Source organism: Colletotrichum gloeosporioides (genome assembly GCF_011800055.1).
Source record: "Colletotrichum gloeosporioides strain Lc1 chromosome Unknown consensus_50, whole genome shotgun sequence".
NCBI classification, from domain to species: domain Eukaryota; kingdom Fungi; phylum Ascomycota; class Sordariomycetes; order Glomerellales; family Glomerellaceae; genus Colletotrichum; species Colletotrichum gloeosporioides.
Window position 1 is genome coordinate 176,805 of NW_025544695.1, and position 19,437 is coordinate 196,241.

General features: G+C 53.8%; 4 protein-coding genes and 1 pseudogene across 5 annotated transcripts; 1 reads left to right on the top strand and 4 right to left on the bottom strand.

Annotated features, from left to right (window-relative positions):
• Nucleotides 1-4,595: 4,595 nt before the first annotated feature.
• Nucleotides 4,596-6,962, bottom strand: GCG54_00000531 (uncharacterized protein; the record flags this gene model as incomplete). The annotated part of the gene is made up of 4 exons (XM_045400668.1): nt 4,596-5,103; nt 5,191-5,853; nt 6,431-6,770; nt 6,848-6,962. The coding sequence occupies 4 exons, from the start codon at nt 6,960-6,962 to the stop codon at nt 4,596-4,598; spliced, it is 1,626 nt and encodes a 541-aa protein (XP_045263341.1).
• A 1,109-nt stretch (nt 6,963-8,071) lies between these two features.
• On the bottom strand, nt 8,072-8,812 carry GCG54_00000532 (uncharacterized protein; the record flags this gene model as incomplete). Its single annotated transcript, XM_045400669.1, has 2 exons — nt 8,072-8,664; nt 8,737-8,812. The coding sequence occupies 2 exons, from the start codon at nt 8,810-8,812 to the stop codon at nt 8,072-8,074; spliced, it is 669 nt and encodes a 222-aa protein (XP_045263342.1).
• A 1,499-nt stretch (nt 8,813-10,311) lies between these two features.
• Nucleotides 10,312-14,168, bottom strand: GCG54_00000533 ((S)-mandelate dehydrogenase; the record flags this gene model as incomplete). The annotated part of the gene is made up of 4 exons (XM_045400670.1): nt 10,312-11,483; nt 11,550-11,778; nt 12,567-12,685; nt 12,740-14,168. 4 exons carry the CDS (start codon nt 14,166-14,168, stop codon nt 10,312-10,314), a joined length of 2,949 nt encoding a protein of 982 aa, XP_045263343.1.
• A 379-nt stretch (nt 14,169-14,547) lies between these two features.
• GCG54_00000534 lies at nt 14,548-16,474 on the bottom strand (annotated as a pseudogene). Its single transcript has 7 exons — nt 16,172-16,474; nt 15,756-16,115; nt 15,478-15,693; nt 15,355-15,415; nt 15,263-15,295; nt 14,886-15,195; nt 14,548-14,834 (listed from the first exon to the last, which is right to left on the bottom strand). Coding segments are annotated over exons 1-7 (1,570 nt in total).
• Nucleotides 16,475-17,400: 926 nt separating this feature from the next.
• GCG54_00000535 (putative sterigmatocystin biosynthesis monooxygenase stcW) lies at nt 17,401-19,409 on the top strand (the record flags this gene model as incomplete). Its single annotated transcript, XM_045400671.1, has 3 exons — nt 17,401-17,679; nt 17,729-18,272; nt 18,331-19,409. 3 exons carry the CDS (start codon nt 17,401-17,403, stop codon nt 19,407-19,409), a joined length of 1,902 nt encoding a protein of 633 aa, XP_045263344.1.
• Between the last annotated feature and the right edge of the window lie 28 nt (nt 19,410-19,437).

The following is a 19,437-nucleotide window of genomic DNA, read 5'->3' on the forward strand; positions in this document are numbered from 1 at the left end:
GATGGCACTTTGACGGGGGAGCTTTGCCAAGAACGGGGTTGCGCGCGCGGGGGTTGGCGGCGTTTGGATTGGCAGCATTGAAGGCACGATGTAAGAGCACAGAGTTTGCCCGTCAGACCGCTTGTCGAGCTGAGAGGGACGTAGAGAGCCAAGTCTAGACCTGAAGTCTAAGTCGGCAGATCCAGACTATCCCATGTCTCCCATCTCTTCTCGCCGGAGCTTGCGCAAGGCATGGAGGAAAAGACCGCACGAATGCAGCTGCTGATGTCCAACCTCCCTCCTCCTCCCCCGCGCGGTCGAGCTAACGATGTACACTAGCAGCGGCATGTCCAAGTGCCGGACAAAAGCCCGCCAAGATGCGGATTACATGATTGCCAGGCGCAGTCGCGGCGTTGTCGCTGCAGTAATCAATATATCTTCCCAAAAAGAGAGTTTCCAGCCTGCCGGCGCCTCCCCTTTTCGCAGTCTGCACGCAGTCTGCTTGCAGCTTGGGAACAATCCTTCCCATCTGGAGTACATACGGTTAGGTTCCATGGCTACATGGCGTTGCGGCGTGGAAGAAAAGGCCACCGAATCAGATCATGCGTAGAAGCACCCCAGAGAAGCACGTTGGCGGGGTCGGTTCCATCATGTACGTTTCTTTGCACCATCATAGTGATCCCAGTCGGCCGTCACATCCCCATCATCAAGGGGAGAAACATGGCGGGGCCTTGGCGGCCAAACTCTCAGTCAGCTGTGTCTCTGCCTTTCACTTCCCTGGCGCGTCGCAGGTCCTCCTCCGGATGCGACTTCACCTCATGATGCGACCAGGCCGATCTCATGCAGAAAAGCACTCACTCAATCACTCAACTCAACGACCCCGCCCCGGCACCGGTATCCATATCGTGAAAGAAACGGTAAAGGAAGAAGGTGGTAAGCGGCACGTCATGGTATCGTCAAGAGGGCTATAATGCCACCTCGCTATCGCCCTGTTGCCCTGTTCCATGTTCAACAGAGACAAGACCCCGGACCTGGAAAAGCTGGCTCACCTTGTTGGACTCTATAACATGCGCGATATAGACAAGCAGCACAGCGCGAAGAGCAAACGGCCAAGCTTCCAACGAAAGCAAGCCTGCTGCCCTCTCGGCGCCAACCGACCGACCGTCACGTATTCGCTCCTCCGTCGCATCTCCGTGCGGCGCGAGCGACGCCATTGGAATTTGGTTATCTCAAATCCGCCTCGCAGGGATACCGCTCCCCCGCACTCGGCTCATCGCTCGCTGTCGCGGATACATTGCGCAAGCCATCGTGAGATTGACCAGAGCGCCGTGGAGTTTCTTCAGCAGTCGTGTGTGTCCGTACTTTACTTAGCATGCCGTACGGACACATTGTACGTAAGCTCCTGATGTTGGATGACGAGCCCCGAGTCAAGCCCGTGGCGCCCGCACTCTATCTCGCGTCTGTCCAGAAATTGTCGCAATGTCCAACGGCCCATCCGGTACGAGGGCACCAAATTGAACCCCCCCTTCAAACAAGAGACTTGTTCCTGGTCTTCCGCACCAGCGATCCAGATCCGCGACTTTGACAGCACCACCGCCACAACTCTGTCTGTTCGTCTTTTTGCCAGCCACCCGGGTAGAATGAGAGTGCGTGCATGTTGGACATGCCCCATAACCCGGCGCGAAGGCACGGCGGCTCTCAGTCTCTGCGACGGTGGGCGCTTGGGAAGACGGGTTTCGACTACAGATCTGTCAGACAATGCGACGGGTCGATCACGTCGCTCTGCGCCAGCCTTGTTCTTTTTACCTACACTAGACCAAAGGAGTTCGTTGCAGAACCCGCACACTCATTTTGACGCATTGCTGACTGGCGCCGTGCGGAACCCCCCTCTTCCCTCTCTCGAGTCGCCCCTGCGAAACAGCTCTGGGCCGTGCCATGTCAGTGTCAGAGGGAAACCACCAAGACTAGGGGCTGACTGGTGATGGCGCTTGGGTGGTTTCCTCCCGCAGGGGCCGCGAGCAAGAACCTCCTCGCCTCTCTCAACCCCGGAGCTGGCGTCTCCTTCTCCGGCGAGGAAGCTCTGCAATGTAGGTCGCTTACTCGCCGACTCGCCGAACACATCATCCTCGTGAACATCCCGAATCGAAAGAACCATGGCGGCGCAGGTTCGCCGGCGATAGGACCGCCGCCGCGCCGGTAGCTACCACTACCCTGTTCGTATTACCTTTGGGGATCCAGCATCTCGGACCCGGACGTCGCTAGTGCGATGCGGTTTAGCCACGCCCGCCCATTCTCGCGTGGGAGACGTGGGCAAACTGTTTCCGCATCCGGCAGCTTCTCTACGCTTCTCACTTACACAAAACCACCTAACCCAGCCCCCTCCCCTCCCTCCCCGGAGACGAAAGAGCTCATGTGAGCTAGTGGCCGACAAGGTATGCTTAACTCAAGGTGAGTGAGACCAGGAGCATGGGCCGAGTGGTGTGGTATGCAACGGAATGTAGTTGAATGTAGAGTAGCCCCCAACAGAGGCGAGTCGTAAAAGCCTGCTTTTTGCAGTGAAGATGTTCTCGATCCTCGGCGGCCCTATCTGATTGTAGATAGGGCGATGGCGAGGTACCATCGGGCCCCCGACATGAGGCGCGGTCGAGGATGGGCTCGGCCTGTGCCAGCGTTACATCTGTCAAAGCACGCACACAACTTTGACCCCACCCAGGCCCCAGAAAAGTGCGAATAGCTTCGCTTTCTGTTTCTTCGCAATGTTTCCTCGATGAAGGGCGCAAGCACGCCTGCTGCACCAAGCACAAAAACACCGCAAAAGCCTTGGTCTTGTTCGGCACCGTCCCGTTTCGGCTCGACTAAGCCACAAACGATGCCTGCACACCACCCGACACAACCCATCACCCGCAGCAGCCCCCCTCGCTATTCCGGAACATGGAAAACTTGATTTCTGGAGGTGCAAAGACTAAGAAAGTCGGCAGATGGCCATGGGACTTTCGAGGGCCTTCTAATGCAAGCTCCAAAACCGGCGCCGCCCCTCCGTTTGGCGCTGCGAAGCTAGAGAATTAGAGAGACGTACGATATGCAACGCTAGAAAGACCGAACAAGACCATCTCCCGGGCCCCCGGCAGAGCCTCTCTTTCGCAAACTTCCGGGACTCGCGCGAAACAACAAGCAGAACCGCCGATGAGCCATCTAGATTCCGATCTCGTCACCCATTTCGCGTCCCACTCCGGCGAGAGCTGGGGCCCTCCGGGTTGGGGGATCCGCTACGCTGGGCGTGGTCGTGCATGGAGCCCCCGTTTCCTCGTCCCCTCCTCTCTCGGCCGTGAGCCGAACAAGTCAAGCTTCGCTCTTCCCCGGCGTGCTTGAGGCAGTTTTGAGTCGGGGTGTATCTTTTCGAAAAGTGACGATGGATCATGGAACAGTTTGGAATGAGACACGGAGAGAAAATGGCACGATGCTTGCAGCGTGGAGGTAACAGCGGGGATTATTCAGGTCCCGTCCAAAGTGGCCCCATCTGATCCCGTTTCGGCCGGGCTTCAGACTCGGCGGGCGTTTGTGGGCTCTCTGGAAAGGAACCTCCGGAAGGCCCTTGGTCATATCCTTTGAGTTGCGCTCCGGCGGCCGGGGCCCCTTCATTCTTGGTGAGTTGCTAGTCTACCAATCTATCAATTGATTGCTTCTATGTCGATCCGGACGTTGTCTTCACGATTGCTTCAATTTACGAAATAGCCGTCATCTCCGGAGGAATTACTCCTAAACACCCATGCCCCGGACTCGATTAAAAGACACAATGTTTAGACTTTGGCCCGCGGTATCCGGTAGCAACATGACTCTCGCATGATGAGCACGACACAACGCATTCCCGCCGGCTTCCGTTGTCACGACGTTACGGATACCGGAACAGGAAACCTCAATCAACTGAACCACAAGCCAAGAAAGGATGATTGATACTCGTCAACAGTCATCCGGTGGGCGCGCGCCCGAGTAATTCCCCGCCGTTACTTTACATGCTTTCCAAGGTTCAGCCCACGCCAGCAGGGCGCAAATCGTAAGCTCCGCAGGCTGACGACGTCTAGAAAGACCGAAGACGCACCGGAGCCGATGCGGCGATGCGGCACCTCAATGGCCCAGTCACGGCGTACGTGGTTGATGTTAAGCTTACGTGCAGCCTTGGAAGCTTGACGGACAGACACCCATGCCAGGCACAGCAAAGCTTCCTCCCATGACTTTCGCTCTCTCCGCCGCCACGCGAGAAAGGCGTCTGAAATCGTGCCATGTCAAATACATGTTTGCCGAAGGTGGTGTGCAACCGGCCAACCGGGATCCCTCCGCCGGCTGCGAGCGTGCGCAGGATTTCGTGATGGAGGGAGATCTCAGAGGTTTCGTGACAGGATCATCGCAGTCAGCAAGGTTGGCAAGTGAACAGATTCATTGGCTCCAGACCCCCAAATTCTAGGCCCTTCTCGCGCTTCGCCCTGGCATCGACGGGTGCCCCGTCGTCCCATCACAACCTTGACGCAAGCTCTCCCAGCCTATCGGGCCCGATATCACATGCCCCTCGCATGCTCTTCTTAGTTCCCGCCGGGTTCCAGACTCGTCCAACCCCGCAGACTTCACGTCCGCAGCCGTCTCACCCCGAAACACTTCGCCTCCTCCTCCGCCTCCTCCGCGAGTGTGGTGCCCCGCGAGGGAACCAGCGGTATCTGCTCCAGGTCGCTCAGCCACGCGGCCCCCACCACCCGGTCCCGATGCCCGTCCGGCGGGAGGCTGACGGCGACTTTGTGGGTCAGCGCCTCCGGGATCCGGCGGAGGACGTTGGACGTCACGGAGAGCCACTGCCGCTCGTAGAAAACGTCGCTCTCCAGCCAGAGGTGTACCGACTTCAGATCCGGCGTGTCGAGGAGGCGGAGGATCTTGCTCCAGGATTCGACCCATTGTTCAAAGGTCCTGCCTTCGTAGATGTGCCGCCGGAAGGAGAGGTTGATGTGGCGGAAGGGATGGGCGGGGCTCCGGTGCCGTGTGCCAAAGAGGTTTCGAGCTCTGATGATGTCTGTGGCGAGGGCGATGTCGGTTATTGTGAATGTAATGGATTTGTAGATCGAGGCTGCGCATTCGTGATACCTGTTCGAGCTAGTTAGACATTGCAGAACATTGAGTGACTGACTATTCGCCAGGATATCATGGAGTACTAGGCCGTGGATCACTTACATCCGCTTGCACGCCAGCATCATCGGCAGGAAAGGCGTCCAGGTGTCGACTTTAACGCAACGACACCCCTTCGCGATGTCCTTCCATATCTCGTTCTCCTCTCTGGCTTCTTCGCACTTCCAGTGATCGCACCATGTCGACATCTCTCGCTTGTACCACAGAGGAAGCGTCCCCCGGGCATCCGGCACCATCCACATCGACTCCCACGGCTCACCACCCTCGTGCTTCTCGTCCGGGTCTCCGGGTCGGTGGAGCAAACAGCGGGTGTGAGCATACCCAGCCTCCGTGCGTATGATATGCTGGCCCATCCCGGCATCGCGCCAGAGCTCCTGGTAGACCATCTCCCGTATCTCCCTGGGAAGCTTCCCAAACAGTCCGCTTTGGATCTGACCATGTTCAGGCGCTTGAATATCGTGAGAGCGTTTGCCGTCGACCCAGAAGTCACCAAAGGAAGCGTCGCAGGCGGTGGGCGAAGCAAGCGTGAACCAGGAGTCACTCCCAGCGACGCGCCTCGACTGCTCTCCAGTCCTCCAAACCTCAGGCTCAACCGAACCACGGCCCTTCTTGCCAGGATTCGTTCTGCCCGTCAGTTTCCGGACCAAACGAGCCGTCTTCCTGGCCAAGGTCCGCACGCCGAGCCGACCGGCCCGTTCTCTTTCGTCACTCATCTCGGTAAAAAAAAAGTCCAAGTCGCCAACAAACCAACGCAGACACCAGACAGCGAACACACCGCGCGCACACCGGACAGAAAAACAGGTGCGAAAGAAAAGAAGGGAAATCAAACGACTCTTAAGAAGCGAAGCGGACTCGCGGCGCGCCCGTGCCAGCCCAGCAAACGCATCAGGAACAGGGCATCGCATCCGCCCAACCAGAATTGCGGGCAAGCAAACGGCGAAGAAAGCGATCGACCCGCGCGCACCATAGACAGGAACCCCTTTCGACCGGGGCATGGGAAGAGAGGTAGGTCCAACAAACATTTCGGACCGCTGACGCCACATCCGAATCTGGGCCTTATGTTTGCTTTCCCAGACGAACCGCGTTCGGGGTTGTCACCAAGGTAGGATGGAAAATCAAGGGCAACTTTCATGGAAATCAATTCATTTGACTGAGCGGGTATTATCGTGACTAAAAGATGCTATTTGACAGTCCTGACAGATGAAACAAACGCCTGCTTCCTCTCCATCCCAATCTTGATTCTCACACCGCGTACCTGCGACACGGCGAAGTCGAGCTGGTTTACTTCTGCTCCTGCTTCTTGCCGCCGCCAAAGAGGCCGCCGACGTAGCTACCAGCGCCCTTGACGCCGTCGGTAGCCGTGCCGGCGACGGCCTTGCTGCCGTCCGCGATGCCACCGGCGGCGGTGTTGACGGCGCTGGAGCCCGGGACGGCAGTCGGGACGTAGCCGCCCTCATCGTCCTTGCCCTGGCGCTCGGCGCGGTTGATACCCTCCTTGGAGGTGAGGTCGCCGATGGGCTGGAGGAGGCCGCCTTGGCCGACCTGGCCGGCTGCAAGGTTGTGGACGCCGTCCTGGAGGGTGTCGACTTGTTCGACGCCGGTCACCTTGGTCTTGCCGAGGGTGTCTGGAAGTTGACAAGTTAGCGATGTGCCACTGCAATTTGGGTTCAAAAAGAGTGGGATGGCATGGAAAAGTGCTTACCCTTGGTCGTGTAGCTAGCCTTGTTGTCCTTGGTGAACCATCGCAGGTAGACGTCCTCGAGCCAAGGAACCCATCTCTCGTACTGCTGGTTGTACGTCTGCTTTGCCCACTCCATGTTGTCTGGTTTTTAATATTGAGATTCGTTGGAAATGTGATATTGGTCGCTTGTGAATATCAACTGAGAATCGACTAAAGTCTAGAATGGATCAACAAGATGAACACCTCAAACGGATGAGGAACCACGAAAGAGCTCTGGCCTCATATAAACCCCCTCTCAGGCCCAGACACACACACAAGCACGCGCACACAATTCGTCAGAGTCGTCACTCGCCATCCCTCCTCGCCAACGCGTGTGTGCGTGCGTGTGGCTGATGATGCCCGTGGATACGTCATAACGGCCGTGATGGAGGCTTCGCTGCGGGATGCCATAGGCTGCCGCGCAGTCAGGCAGCCGGGGAGGATCCCAGTCGAGACTCAGAGCTGACCCCTGCACAGACATCATCGGTGCGGTGACATCAAATCCTGGAAGTTGGCAGCCACATCAAAGACCTCTCGCACGCCACGCAGGGTGGTTCCAGAGTCCAATCATGACCAAAAGGTGATCTTGAGTGTCTGGGATGTCGCTCGAGAATTTGCAAGGCTTGGCTGTCGACTGGTGGATCTTTGGCTACTGGCCCAGAGATAGGCGTTGGGCTTGGGTTGATGCGACCAAGGCTGCGAGTGATGTGCTTCGACACGTGGGATGAAAGGGCGGGCGAAAGTGACACCCAAAAAGCTGGTCAGGATCTCGATTGCGGGTTGCGACGTCATCCCGCTGCCAGAGTGGGTCCGTGCTTGACGGGAAGTGGGGATTGGCCGGCGGCCTGTGACGGCCTGGTGGAGACCGGCACCGGCGCCGATGATTCTGGGTGCTGGACGCCGGGACGGCCCCGATTTTCGAGAAATCCGGGAATGAATCGCACGGGATTGTCTCGTGGTCTGTAGGCGTTTAGTTTCTCCTATATGAACTGTTGAAATGTTGCTGGGAAACGTAGTCATAATATTTTTCCCATGTTCAAGTCAAACGTTCTCAGCCATTCATGCTCGTTGATTAGCAGCCTGAGTGTGAAAATTCACAGGAAACCGAGAATGATTCCATTACCATCCTCAGATTCTGACGAACGAAAGGTGGTACATGTCCAGGAACATGTGTTGCGCTAATTTATATCGTACTTCAATAAGTACCTACTGCGGTGGCACCCACCCCAACTCCTCCATCGGCCACTGTATCCACGGCTTATAGCTCTCATCAAGCAACGCCCAAGCCTGAGATATCAAATGCTTCGCCCAGCCCTGTAGCCACCACTGACTCTCCAGTTTTCCTAGAACGATGCAAAAGTGGGCATAAATAACAACAGCCTCCTGATTCGTCTCAGGTGTCTTCAGCAAGGGCAGAAAATCCTCCGCAACGAAGTACTTCCAGATGAACATGTCCATAATGTCCATGCCATGGCCGCCACCATGCAGCGCGAGCGAGAGAGGGTGTCTCAACTCGTCGATAGCATAGTTATAGATATCTAACAGGTTCTCATCTTGACAGTTGCTGCCAATCAGTTTCCTGAGATTTTCGAGATTCTCTGGGTGTGCCGAAGTCTCGTCCCTGGCCGTAAAGAATCTTTCCGTTGCGTACCGAATGATCGGTAGTAGAGGCCCATCATATATCCTCGCGTTCAAGAGTTTTATGAGCGAACATGCCCCAGAGAGCAGAAATGTCCAGTCTGGGAAGGCGGATTCCCAGACGACGGCTGATTCTTTGAGATAGCGCCCAGATGCGAGAGCTGAAAACAGTTCTGAGGTCAGCTTGAGCCTTTATCGTGCCTACCGACGGAACCTGGAGCAAGTTGACTTACCAAAGAAGATTGTCAACAGAGAGAAGAGAAACAGGTTCTCGGCGTTCCTCTCATCCAAGCTGCTCATCAACCCCATTGCTTCGCGACTGGCAAGACGATGGTACAATAATGCCCTAGCCACCAGTGCCTCTTTGCGTTCTGGCCGTTGGTGAGCTAGGTGCAGCGCTGATATAGACAGCAGCGTTCGCATCACGTAGTCACATTTGAGAGCCAGCCGTACCACAGACACTCGCCACATCTGGCGTACCAGTGGATCCGTCGACAAGGTCATGTAGACAGCAGTGGTGAAGTTGTGTATCAGCTCCAGGTCCACGAAGTTGATGTCTTGGTCCACTGGGGGGTCCAACAACTGCGGTGGTAATGGTATTGGTGACGATGCATTCTGCTGTAGCGAAATGTGCATGCCAAATGCTGGAAAAGGCGATGAAATCGGATGGCTCTTTAGGAAGTCGCAGGTTACCAGGTGCCTGACGCAGTTCTGGCAAGCCGGCTTCAGCTCATCGCACTGGGCGGTATGAGAGGTCAGTATGCTAGTGCTATATGCATGTTGCTATGGACTGAGCTGTCGATCTGTACAAGAGGACCAGGTGTATTCGGAGAGAATAGGGGGCCAGAGGCCAAGCCGCAGAGCAGGGATGTATGCAAAAACTGAGTTGGGACGAACCTTTATCTTCCGCTGCTTGCATGTCTTACAACCCAGCTTGGACTTGCGGTGCGGCCTCTTTGAAATCTTCAAATTGCTGCTATCCGCGATGATCTCCATGCCGCTAGCGGGTTTGGCCCCCAGTCATTCGCCGGGTGGAGTGAACGGCACCAAATCGGACTCGTGCGTCGCAAGGGTTTCAAGGTTCAAAGTATTCGTATTGGCTGTCGGTACTGAACCCGGGACGGCGGATCGATCTCGGGGCTGCGATCTTCCGTGCTCTCAAATGCCGGCACAGACAACCGAGTGCATTATCAGTAGCAGCCTTGATGTTTGATTGAGAGGGAGTCAACGTCGCACTTTTTTGAAGGGCGGTGATGGGTCGTGGGCACGACGCGGAATCCACGGGCGGCGATCCGTAAATAGACGGGAGGGTCTCCTTACTCCGCACCGTTCGGAGCGCTCGTATCGTTCGGTTCGTGACTTGCGCTTCGGACGCTAAGCTCGATATGGAATAAGAGTGGTTCAACTGAACTAGGAGCTTCGCTTCTAAGTCCACAATATTGGACAGGAGACTCCGACATACCTTGGAGCTCTCGATGTTGTTTGTTTCGTGATAACTGAGTGAGTGTACCATAACTTAACTCGTCTAAGAGGAGGAAAAGAGACTTCGAAATCCCGTGCGGCGATCGGCCAATTTCAAAAACCTAATGATGCGTGACTTGAGCAACCCAGCCCCGCCGAGTGGCCCGAACAGTCTCGCCGAGCGAGCGAGCCGAGTGCATCGCTTTTTCGACAAATGTGCGAATATGAAATATGATTTGCTTGGTCCGATTCAAACGAGAGGCGGCTATATGGAACAAACCCAGGAATTCCATCGCGCTGAGCTACCATGCGGCTATGCTGGCCATCCATGTTGCTATCTTACGCAACTACGCAACCTTGGAGATCTTGAAGGCCCCAGGAACCCTTTTCTGAAACACCTCCTCTGGATCATACTTGGCCGCAACTTCCTTGAGAAACTTGATGTTCTCAGGGCCATAAGTGCTCAACGGATCTTGGGTGCCGTCTGCGTATCCAAGGTACTCCCACTCCACGTCAATACCCTCTGCGACGCTGTAGTCCTTGAGTTCCTTCCGCAAAGCGACAAGTTGCCGACGGGCTTCTTTCTCAGCGTCTACAGAGCGAACCATGTGCTGCATCTGGAAGAGAATTGCGTTGCACTTCTCGCGCTCCATGCCGATGGCATTACCGCCCTTCTCGACCGAGTGACGGAAGAGCAAAGCTGGCATGGCTTGAAAGGTAATGTAGTTGAGAAAATCAGCGTCTTGGGTGTTCTTCCAGTTCTCGATGAACCTGCTCTGGGCTTCGACGGCACGGCGTATGAAACGCCCATCGTTCTTGCCTGTCAAAGTCAACCAGACCTGGCGGTACCCAGTCGGTTCCTCGAGTTCGACAGTCATGTTGAGGTGACTATCGTGGCGGAGCGTATTCATGGTTTGAGGCTGGATATTCCAGAAATCGTCGTAAGCCGGGGCCCACTCAGCATTTGCGGTGTCATGGACAGCAGTTGACACGACGGTGCCGGCTGATGGTGAGTAAGCCCAGAATGTGACAGCCGAGCCCTTGGTGTAGTTGGGAATGTTGTCAACCCACTTCACGTAGGCGGCGATGTGCTGCTCTGTCGTGCTGAGAGGGTACACAATCTGACCTCCCCATATCTTTACCACGTCAACGGTCTGCATGTCGATGCGGGTGACTATGCCAAAGTTATTCGATCCTCCTTTGAGTGCCTTGTGCAGATCAGAGTTGGTCTCCCTGTTGGCATTGACAATCTCGCCGCTGGCCAGGACGACTTCGAAGTTCACAACGTTATCGCAGCCGAGACCAACCTCGGCGCTGAAGAAGTTGTTGCCGCCACTCGTGAGAAAACCGGCAACTCCGACGGTGGAGGTGCGACCTCCTGGAGCAGTCACACCGTACGGCTCAAGAGAGGAGTAGACGTCGCGCCAGAGAGCACCAGCACCAATACTCGCGATCTTCAGATCTGGTGAGTATTGTACCTCCTTGATTAGGCCCATATCAATGGTGACACCATCGGCAACTTGACAATCAGCAAATCAGCAAATTTGTGTCATGCTCAGGAACTGGTCGTAAGTTTTCAACCTACTGTTGGAGGCCCCAGCCCACGTCGCGTGACCACCGCCGCGAATAGCCCAGTTGCAATCCATTGACTTCAACTTCGTCACAGTCAGAGAGACCTCCGCAGTTGATGATGGTTGAACGATGAATCCAGGGCTCAGCTGGGCCGACACAGAGAAGTAAGACTCGTCACGGGCCTTGTAAGCCGCTGTACCTTGCCTGAGGACCCTAAGCCCGGCGGAGTCAAGAGCATCGCCCTGCAGCCCGAGATATTAGCAGAAGAGAATGGGAATGGTACAAGGGGTCGATCACACTTACAAACGAGGTTAGCATAGCATGGTTTGTTGCACATGTGATGAACGCCATTGGCAGGACAGTACCGGAGGCCGGTCACAGAACTATGATGGCTGGTATGAGATGAAGTTGCAGTATAGTAAGAAATTCATGTTTGAGAATTTGGTAATGTGTTCATTGGTAAGGTGCAGAGACAAATACGCGCAAATCGCGGGGCGTATCATCTCCTGCGCGGGTCTTTTGGTTGTCGCCGAGACGCGCTAACTCCGCCAATGCCCAATGCTGACAACAAGTAATATCAAAGTAAATGGATGTGTATGGAGACTTTGTGGTGCCCAGCCTGCATGTGTTGGTGCAGGGTTACACGGCAGAGTGCTGTGCGGGCAGGCTGGCGAAACATAGACAATTCCAGTTGGCAATCTGCGGTTCCACTCATGAATTGAGCCAAATAGTTGATGATCAGTATCTAGGTATCCATCGAATTCGGGTACCCTCCCCGCCCGACTGAAATCTCTACCCTTGTACGTCTCTTTACGATCCTTCAGCCCTAGAGCTGCTGCCGGTGCGCGGTGTAGATGTGCGGGTCTTCGTGGACGATGGAGCAACTGATCGACAAAAGTCGGATATTTTCTCGAAGTGATACCCCGAGTACTTCAATCATGAACGCCTCTTCACCTTCCACTTGAGCAAAAGGCCATATGAAGTAACAGACGCTGCACCGCCTGATGCTTGGCTAGATTTTGGACAGAACCCTCTGGTGTCTGCCAGTCGAAGATTCCAAGTCGTTGAGGTCTATGTAGCTCTCGTTCAATTGCTTGAGATCAGTGACTCCCAGCAGTCTCATAGTGGTCTGTATCTCGTCGCTCAAGACTAAAACAACAAATCAGCAACATGTTACGGCTGACTCGCTAACGTTTGACTCACTTGATATCGCCTTGAGTACGCCTGCTGTACCATAGGCACTAAGCGCGTACATGAACCCGCGCCCGATACCCACAGCTCGGGCACCCAAGCAGAGGGCCTTGACTACATCTGTGCCTCGCATTACGCCACCGTCGACGTAGATGTCGAAGGATTTGAACACATCGGGGCAACGAAGTCGAATATCACGCAGCACTCTAATAGAGCTGGGTGCGTGGTCGAGTTGCCTCCCGCCGTGGTTGCTCAGGTAAATGCCATCAACTCCGTGATTCGTCGCCTCGAGCGCATCTTCCCACGTTTGGATGCCTTTCAAGACGATCGGTCGGTCGCCCCAGAGCCCTCGAATCCAAGCAATATCACTCCACTCAAAGGAAGAACAGTGGTGGCCACGGAGTGTCTCGGCTTCTTCTCCTGGAAATGGAGGGTGTGTCACGCTGTCCTGTGCGACGACGCCTGCCTCGTAATCCAGTAATGCCTTGAAGCGATCGTCCACATCCCGCTTTCCGATTACCGGGGCATCAACCGTGAGAGCCAAAGCGTTGAAACCGAGCTCCTTTGCCTTCAAGATGAGTCCTTCGGCGTCTTTCTTCACCTTGGGCACATAGAGCTGGAACACCATCCCGCCGCCACGAGCCGCCGTCTCCGCTTGAAAGCACTCCGTTAAGTCTTTTGGTGCCACGGATGAATACGTGCTAACGCATTGTGGGATTCCCATACGTGCTGCTCCTCGGGTCAGACACTTTTCGCCATCGACGTGACCTAAGCGGGCTGCGGCGGCGGGAGCAATGAAAACAGGCAGGCTGCTTTGCAAACCCATGATTTGACAGTTCATTGAAACTCTCGACACATTTCGAAGAACGCGAGGACGGAAAGAGACGAGAGACCAATCGGATTGGTTACGGAGTAAGGATGTATGCGATTCAGCGCCACTGGTGTAATACGCTTTTGCTTTTGGCGTAAGGGTGAGAGCGGCAGCTTGGGCAATATCGGAAAGAGACTGGCAAGCTGAAAGCGGGAGCACTGTTGGTGAGCCTTCCGTTGCTTGGCTTTGACTTTGGTCGGGATACTGGGACTTCTTCTTCTCAGCACTCGGTGACTGAATCACAGGACCAAGCCTCTTATCTGATGATGGATCAGCCCGCAGTTTCTCATCTGCCAATAAGTGAAGAACGTAGATAACCTCTTGGTAGATGCGTCTCAATCGTGCCTTCAGCATGTATCGGCTCATATTCTTCAGTTGCATCCTTGAACTTGGTAAATAAGCTGTTATCTCTTCGCTCAACAAACATACCTTCCCTGCATAGCGCAGAATCACACCAGCCCCTCCTGGATGGTCATCCAAGAAGTCCGTCACGTCGTAAACGTGGCCAGAAACAACGATCCAACATGAGTTCCTAGAATTGTGCGTTGCTACCTCGTCGATTGACAACATCTTGAATGCCTGGAGGAGGGGAGCTGAAGACCAGGTGATGGCGACTGTGTCAACGAACTGTATAGAAAAAAACTATCGAACGGCTTAGTTAACAGCAATCGTCGAATTTGATCACTCAATACCGCTTGTTGTTATCGCATATGCGCAGATACTGCAAATGATGCAAGGTGGGGTGTGAAGCACGAGGTTACCGAAGCCTCGGTTGTATTTTCCGGTAACATATCCATGCGCCAATTCGAGATGTCTGCCACACCTCTTTGCACATCCTATCTGCACTACACGGGGGTTGAATGAAAAGAACGATGAAATTGTTGACATTTTGCTAGTGCAAAATACGTGGGATTTGTAGTGTCAATTGGCTCACTGCATATCCTTAAAGCTATTTCTTGGGAACATACAGTGTCTGCGAGTTGCAGTAACCGAGGATTCCCGCGAGTCCTCCCTCGACCCCGAAACCAGACTCTTTGTGGCCTCCAAACGGTGCACTGGAACCGAGATCCATATGATTGTTGATCCAAACACTTCCTGCCTCCAGACGTCTGGCTACCTTCGCTCCGTGGTCAAGATCTTGTGTCCACACAGATGCCCCAAGGCCAAGCTTGCTGTCATTGGCTCTCTGAATGACATCTTCCTCATCCGACCAGGTGAGAAGCGGAATAATGGGTCCTGCGTAACTTAGAAATATGTCGGATTTCGGTTGAGGACCGAAAGACTCACCAAAAGGCTCTTGAGTGACAACGGGTGCATCATCAGGCGGGTTGTCCACCACGACGGGGGCAATGAAATACCCCTTGCTAGTCGTGGCAGATGATGTGTTGCCGGAGACTATCTTGAGGCCTGCCGATTTTACTTCCGATACCATGTCTTGAATCTTCTTGAATTGTGTTTCGTTTTGGATAGGTCCTAGAAGAGCACCTTCAGCAAAGCCGTCACCAGGCTTGAAGGACTCGATCACCGTGCTGAAAGCTTGGAGGAACTGAGGGTAGATATCCGTATGAACATAAATACGTTTGATCGTTAGGCAGACCTAAAAGATCCTTAGCACCAACCAAACCACTACCTCAAACAGTTATCACTGGATGCCCTCCTCTCACCTGAGACGTGTTGAAAAGACATGTTTGGGCAATCTGAGGGGGATTAGCTTCATTACTGGTTGATTTAGAGCAGATGGCTTTGAAATACTCACTGTTGTGGCGGTCGATGCGACGTCAACATCTGGGAAAACAATGGCAGCGTCATTTCCGCCTCTAAGCATCATATAAGCTCACCGAAGAATGCTTTGCAGGATGAGTGGTCAGTGTGAACTCACAGCTCGAGAGTGACACGTTTCAAGCCTCTACTACAGCTTTCCATAACCTTCCTACCAGTCTCAGTCGAGCCTGTGAAGCTGATTTTGTCAATGCCAGGATGTGCCGTCAGCCATGGACCGAGCCTGTCGTCGCCACTGAGGCATTGGACTACCCCGGGCGGGAAGAATCGCTGAGCCAGCTCGCAAAGCTTCAGACCACAGTAAGGAGTGAAAGGGCTTAAACGAGTTTAGTGAATTGTATGGATGTTGCATGCGAGCTTTTCAAAAGAGGGACCCACGATGGCTTCAGTATGAACCCATTACCGGCAACCAAGGCAGATCCGAGCTTGGTGCAGGCTATGAAACCGAATGTGAGCCATCTTTTGTCTTTGAACGAGTGAGTCAAAGGAGCTTACCTAGATTGATGGGAACTAGGCAATCGTCTGTTTTAGCAATGCCGACCTTATTCCATGGGAAGCCCACGTGGAGTAAAACTCACAGTTCCAAGGCACAATAGCACATACGACCCCTAAAGGCGTATATCTGGTTACAATTTGACGTTTTTCGGTATCTTCAACCACGGTCTCTGGCAGTGAAATCTTGGCCGTAGCCGCAAGACGATCAACAGAAGCAGATACCTCCATTTGCGCACCCCACATCTGATTGCATTTTGTTAATAAATGATTATCAGAAGATGGGCTCTAGCCAATCTTACAGGTCTGCCCTGCTCCTTGACAAGCATCGTGGCGAAATCCTGCAAGTGCTCGCCAAGTGAAGCTGCGAATGCAGCCACTGCCTTCCTGCGATCCACTTCCGGCACGAGACGCCACGTCCCAAAAGCCTTTCTCGCTGCCTTAACTGCTCGATCTACATCTTCAGGCTGTGAAATGGGGACTTCGGGATTAGCTTCAAGGGTGGACGGGTTGATGCCATGTCGAGTCTCCGTGGTGGTAGTTGAAGCCCCGTCGATGATGTTACAAAACGTCGAAAATGAGAGAGTTGTGTCGGTTCCGTCCATAATGATGGTCTTATGGGATACGTTGACTGACTTGCGCTGTTTCTTGGGAGTTTCTTCGTGACCTTGTAAATAATTAACACAGGTCAGTTCAAGCCAGTTTAGATCTAATTTACATCACATGAATAATCCTAAAATCTGATAAAGCGCTCATCATGTCTCGGCTTCTATTTCCCGCCCTCCAAATCATCTCATGTATTTTCCTTCCGTCCATGAGCATCAGTGGAGAAATTAGGTGTAGAATGGGTACCCTTTGCCGGACTCTAAGCAGCTGATGTCTAGACATCATGTCACCGTCGTTTCGCGCTTTGAGTTTCAGGATTTGAAATTCGTCGTCGTCCTTGTTGGCGAGCTAGGGGATACAGTCTGGTTCGAAGGCCAGAGTCGCCCAAACCTATCCCTAAGGAAATCACAGCGAATGCGTCAGAATAAGAATGACAGTGATATTTCACCGTCATCTTGTTGGTGTGGAGCTGAGAGTGGATGCGTCATGCGGGGGAGCTTTGTTGGTACATGGCCATGCTCGACAGCGTACAGTGCACACGCACTGCCCTAGGGAATTGATGTAACTTTTGGGAGCTTGGGGCTCCTGAATGCGCCTCGGTGTATCAGGCGCACGGTCGAAATGATCTATCGAACCAGTCTCGGCGAACCGCGAGCTCTTTTCCGGAGACCGTGGAACACTTGTATGCCAACATTCAATCTAGCAATCTGCGAGTGACAAGTCCAGCGAAGAAAACCATCGAAGTCTATAATTATTCGTCTATGTTCAAGTCTATGATGAGACGTCAGAAGGCTATTCCCTACCTCGGTTGTCTCGACTTTGGATGCCAAACCTTACTCGATTAGACGGGATCGAAGTCATCGACCCGGCTCTTAATCTCGTGAAAGCAAGCACTCACAGTACGCTCGTTATCGAAACCGACGCGATGGTATTTGACCCTAGCACGAATGGAAACGCCTCTCGGCATGGTGATGTACAAGATGATCAGCCCGGGGGGAAGTACGGATACCGGCTAGGACATAGGCTTGGAGAGTACCAAATTCCCGACGTTGTCCTCAACTCTCCAAATCGGAAAATCAAAGTCATCACAGTTGGAGCCGGAATTAGTGGCATACTCATGTCATACCTGATACAGAAGCACGGCGAAAACATCCAACATGTAGTTTACGAGAAGAACGGTGATATCGGAGGAACTTGGCTTGAGGTTCGTCTTTTTGTCTCCACTCAAATGGACATCGCTGACGATCTCATAGAACAGATACCCGGGTTGTGCTTGCGATGTACCTTCCCATGCATACGCATTTGCTTTCGCCTTGTATCCCGACTGGCCGAAGTACTTGAGTCCGTCCGAGGACATCTTCCGCTACCTCGACCGCGTTGTTGAGTGTTTTGGGCTTCGAAAGCAGATGGTCTTCGACTCGACAGTGATAAGCTGCAACTGGAACGAAGACGAGTCTCAGTGGCACGTCCGAATTAAGAATTCAGAAACCGGGGAGACTCGCGAAGATGTAGCCGACATTGTGATCGGCGCGAACGGAATTCTAAACTCATGGAAGTTTCCCGAGGAGGTCGAGGGTCTGCATTCCTTCAAAGGTCGATTGATACATACTGCACGTTGGCCGACCGACTTTGGCGAGGAGCAATGGAAAGGTCGGCGGGTGGCAGTCATTGGGTCTGGAGCGACGAGTATGCAGGTTGTCCCTACCATGCAACCACACGTCGAAAAAATGGACATCTTTGTCAGGACCCCAGTTTGGTTTGCAGAGTTTGCGGATCACAGTGGCGACAACTTCGACTGTAAGCATTACTCCATCTAATGGAACCCTCTCAGAAGTTTGCTAAAGACGTTGCCCAGACACTACATACGAGCGCGAGTCTATGAAGAGAGACACCGAAGCTCTTGTTCACAAAGCCAAGTTCATCGAAGACAAATTGAACACCGCGGCCGGACTACGGGCGTTCATGGTCCACAGCGCCGAGGCACGCATGATTCGCGAGCACTTCACAGACCGTATGCGCAGGTTCATCCACAGAGACGACATCTTTGAGCAATTACTGCCCAGTTTCGCTGTTGGCTGCCGAAGACTTACGCCTGGTAACCCGTACATGCGCGCAGTGCAAAAGGAGAACGTTCAGTTGCATAGAGGTGCAGTAACAAAGGTTACACCATCCACGATTATTGCATCCAACGGTGATGAGGTCGAGGTTGACACCATCGTCTGCGCTACCGGCTTCGACGTCAGTTTCCGACCGCCGTTCTCAGTCGTCGGACGTAACGGAATTAGCCTACAGGAGAAATGGAAGAGAGTCCCTGAAGGGTATCTCAGCGTGGGCGTGCCCGATATACCCAACTACTTCACGGTCGTGGGGCCGTCATTCCCCATTGCCAACGGAAGTGTTATGGGCCCCCTCCAAGCTGTGGGGCGGTACATCCTGAAGGCCATACAGAAGATGCAGCGAGAGAACATTGCATCTATGGTTCCAAAGCAGTCCGTCACAGACCAGTTTAATGAGCATGCGCAGGCCTGGATGGTCGGAACCGCATGGGCGGATTCTGGGTGTCGATCGTGGTACAAGGACAACAACACAGGGCGCGTCAACGCGATATGGCCTGGTAGCAGTCTGCACTTTTGCGAACTGATCACAGAGCCGAGGTACGAGGACTTTGAGATCAAGTACTCGAACAAGCACAATATGTGGGAATTCTTGGGCCTAGGCTTCACCAGGAACATGATGGCGGAGAATGGCGATCTAAGCCCTTACATGGCGTTAGATGCTATTGACGGGGCATTTGTCGGATATGAGCCGGACAAGGATGCCGAGGACGCAAGAGTCAGGAGGATGGCAGACATGGTTCACGACGGACCAAAGAAGAAGGGAAACGAGGAGGGCGCAACGGCAGGAAGGATGCCATTTTCGAACGGATCAATTTGAGCAATTCGTTGTTGACAGAGTATGGAAG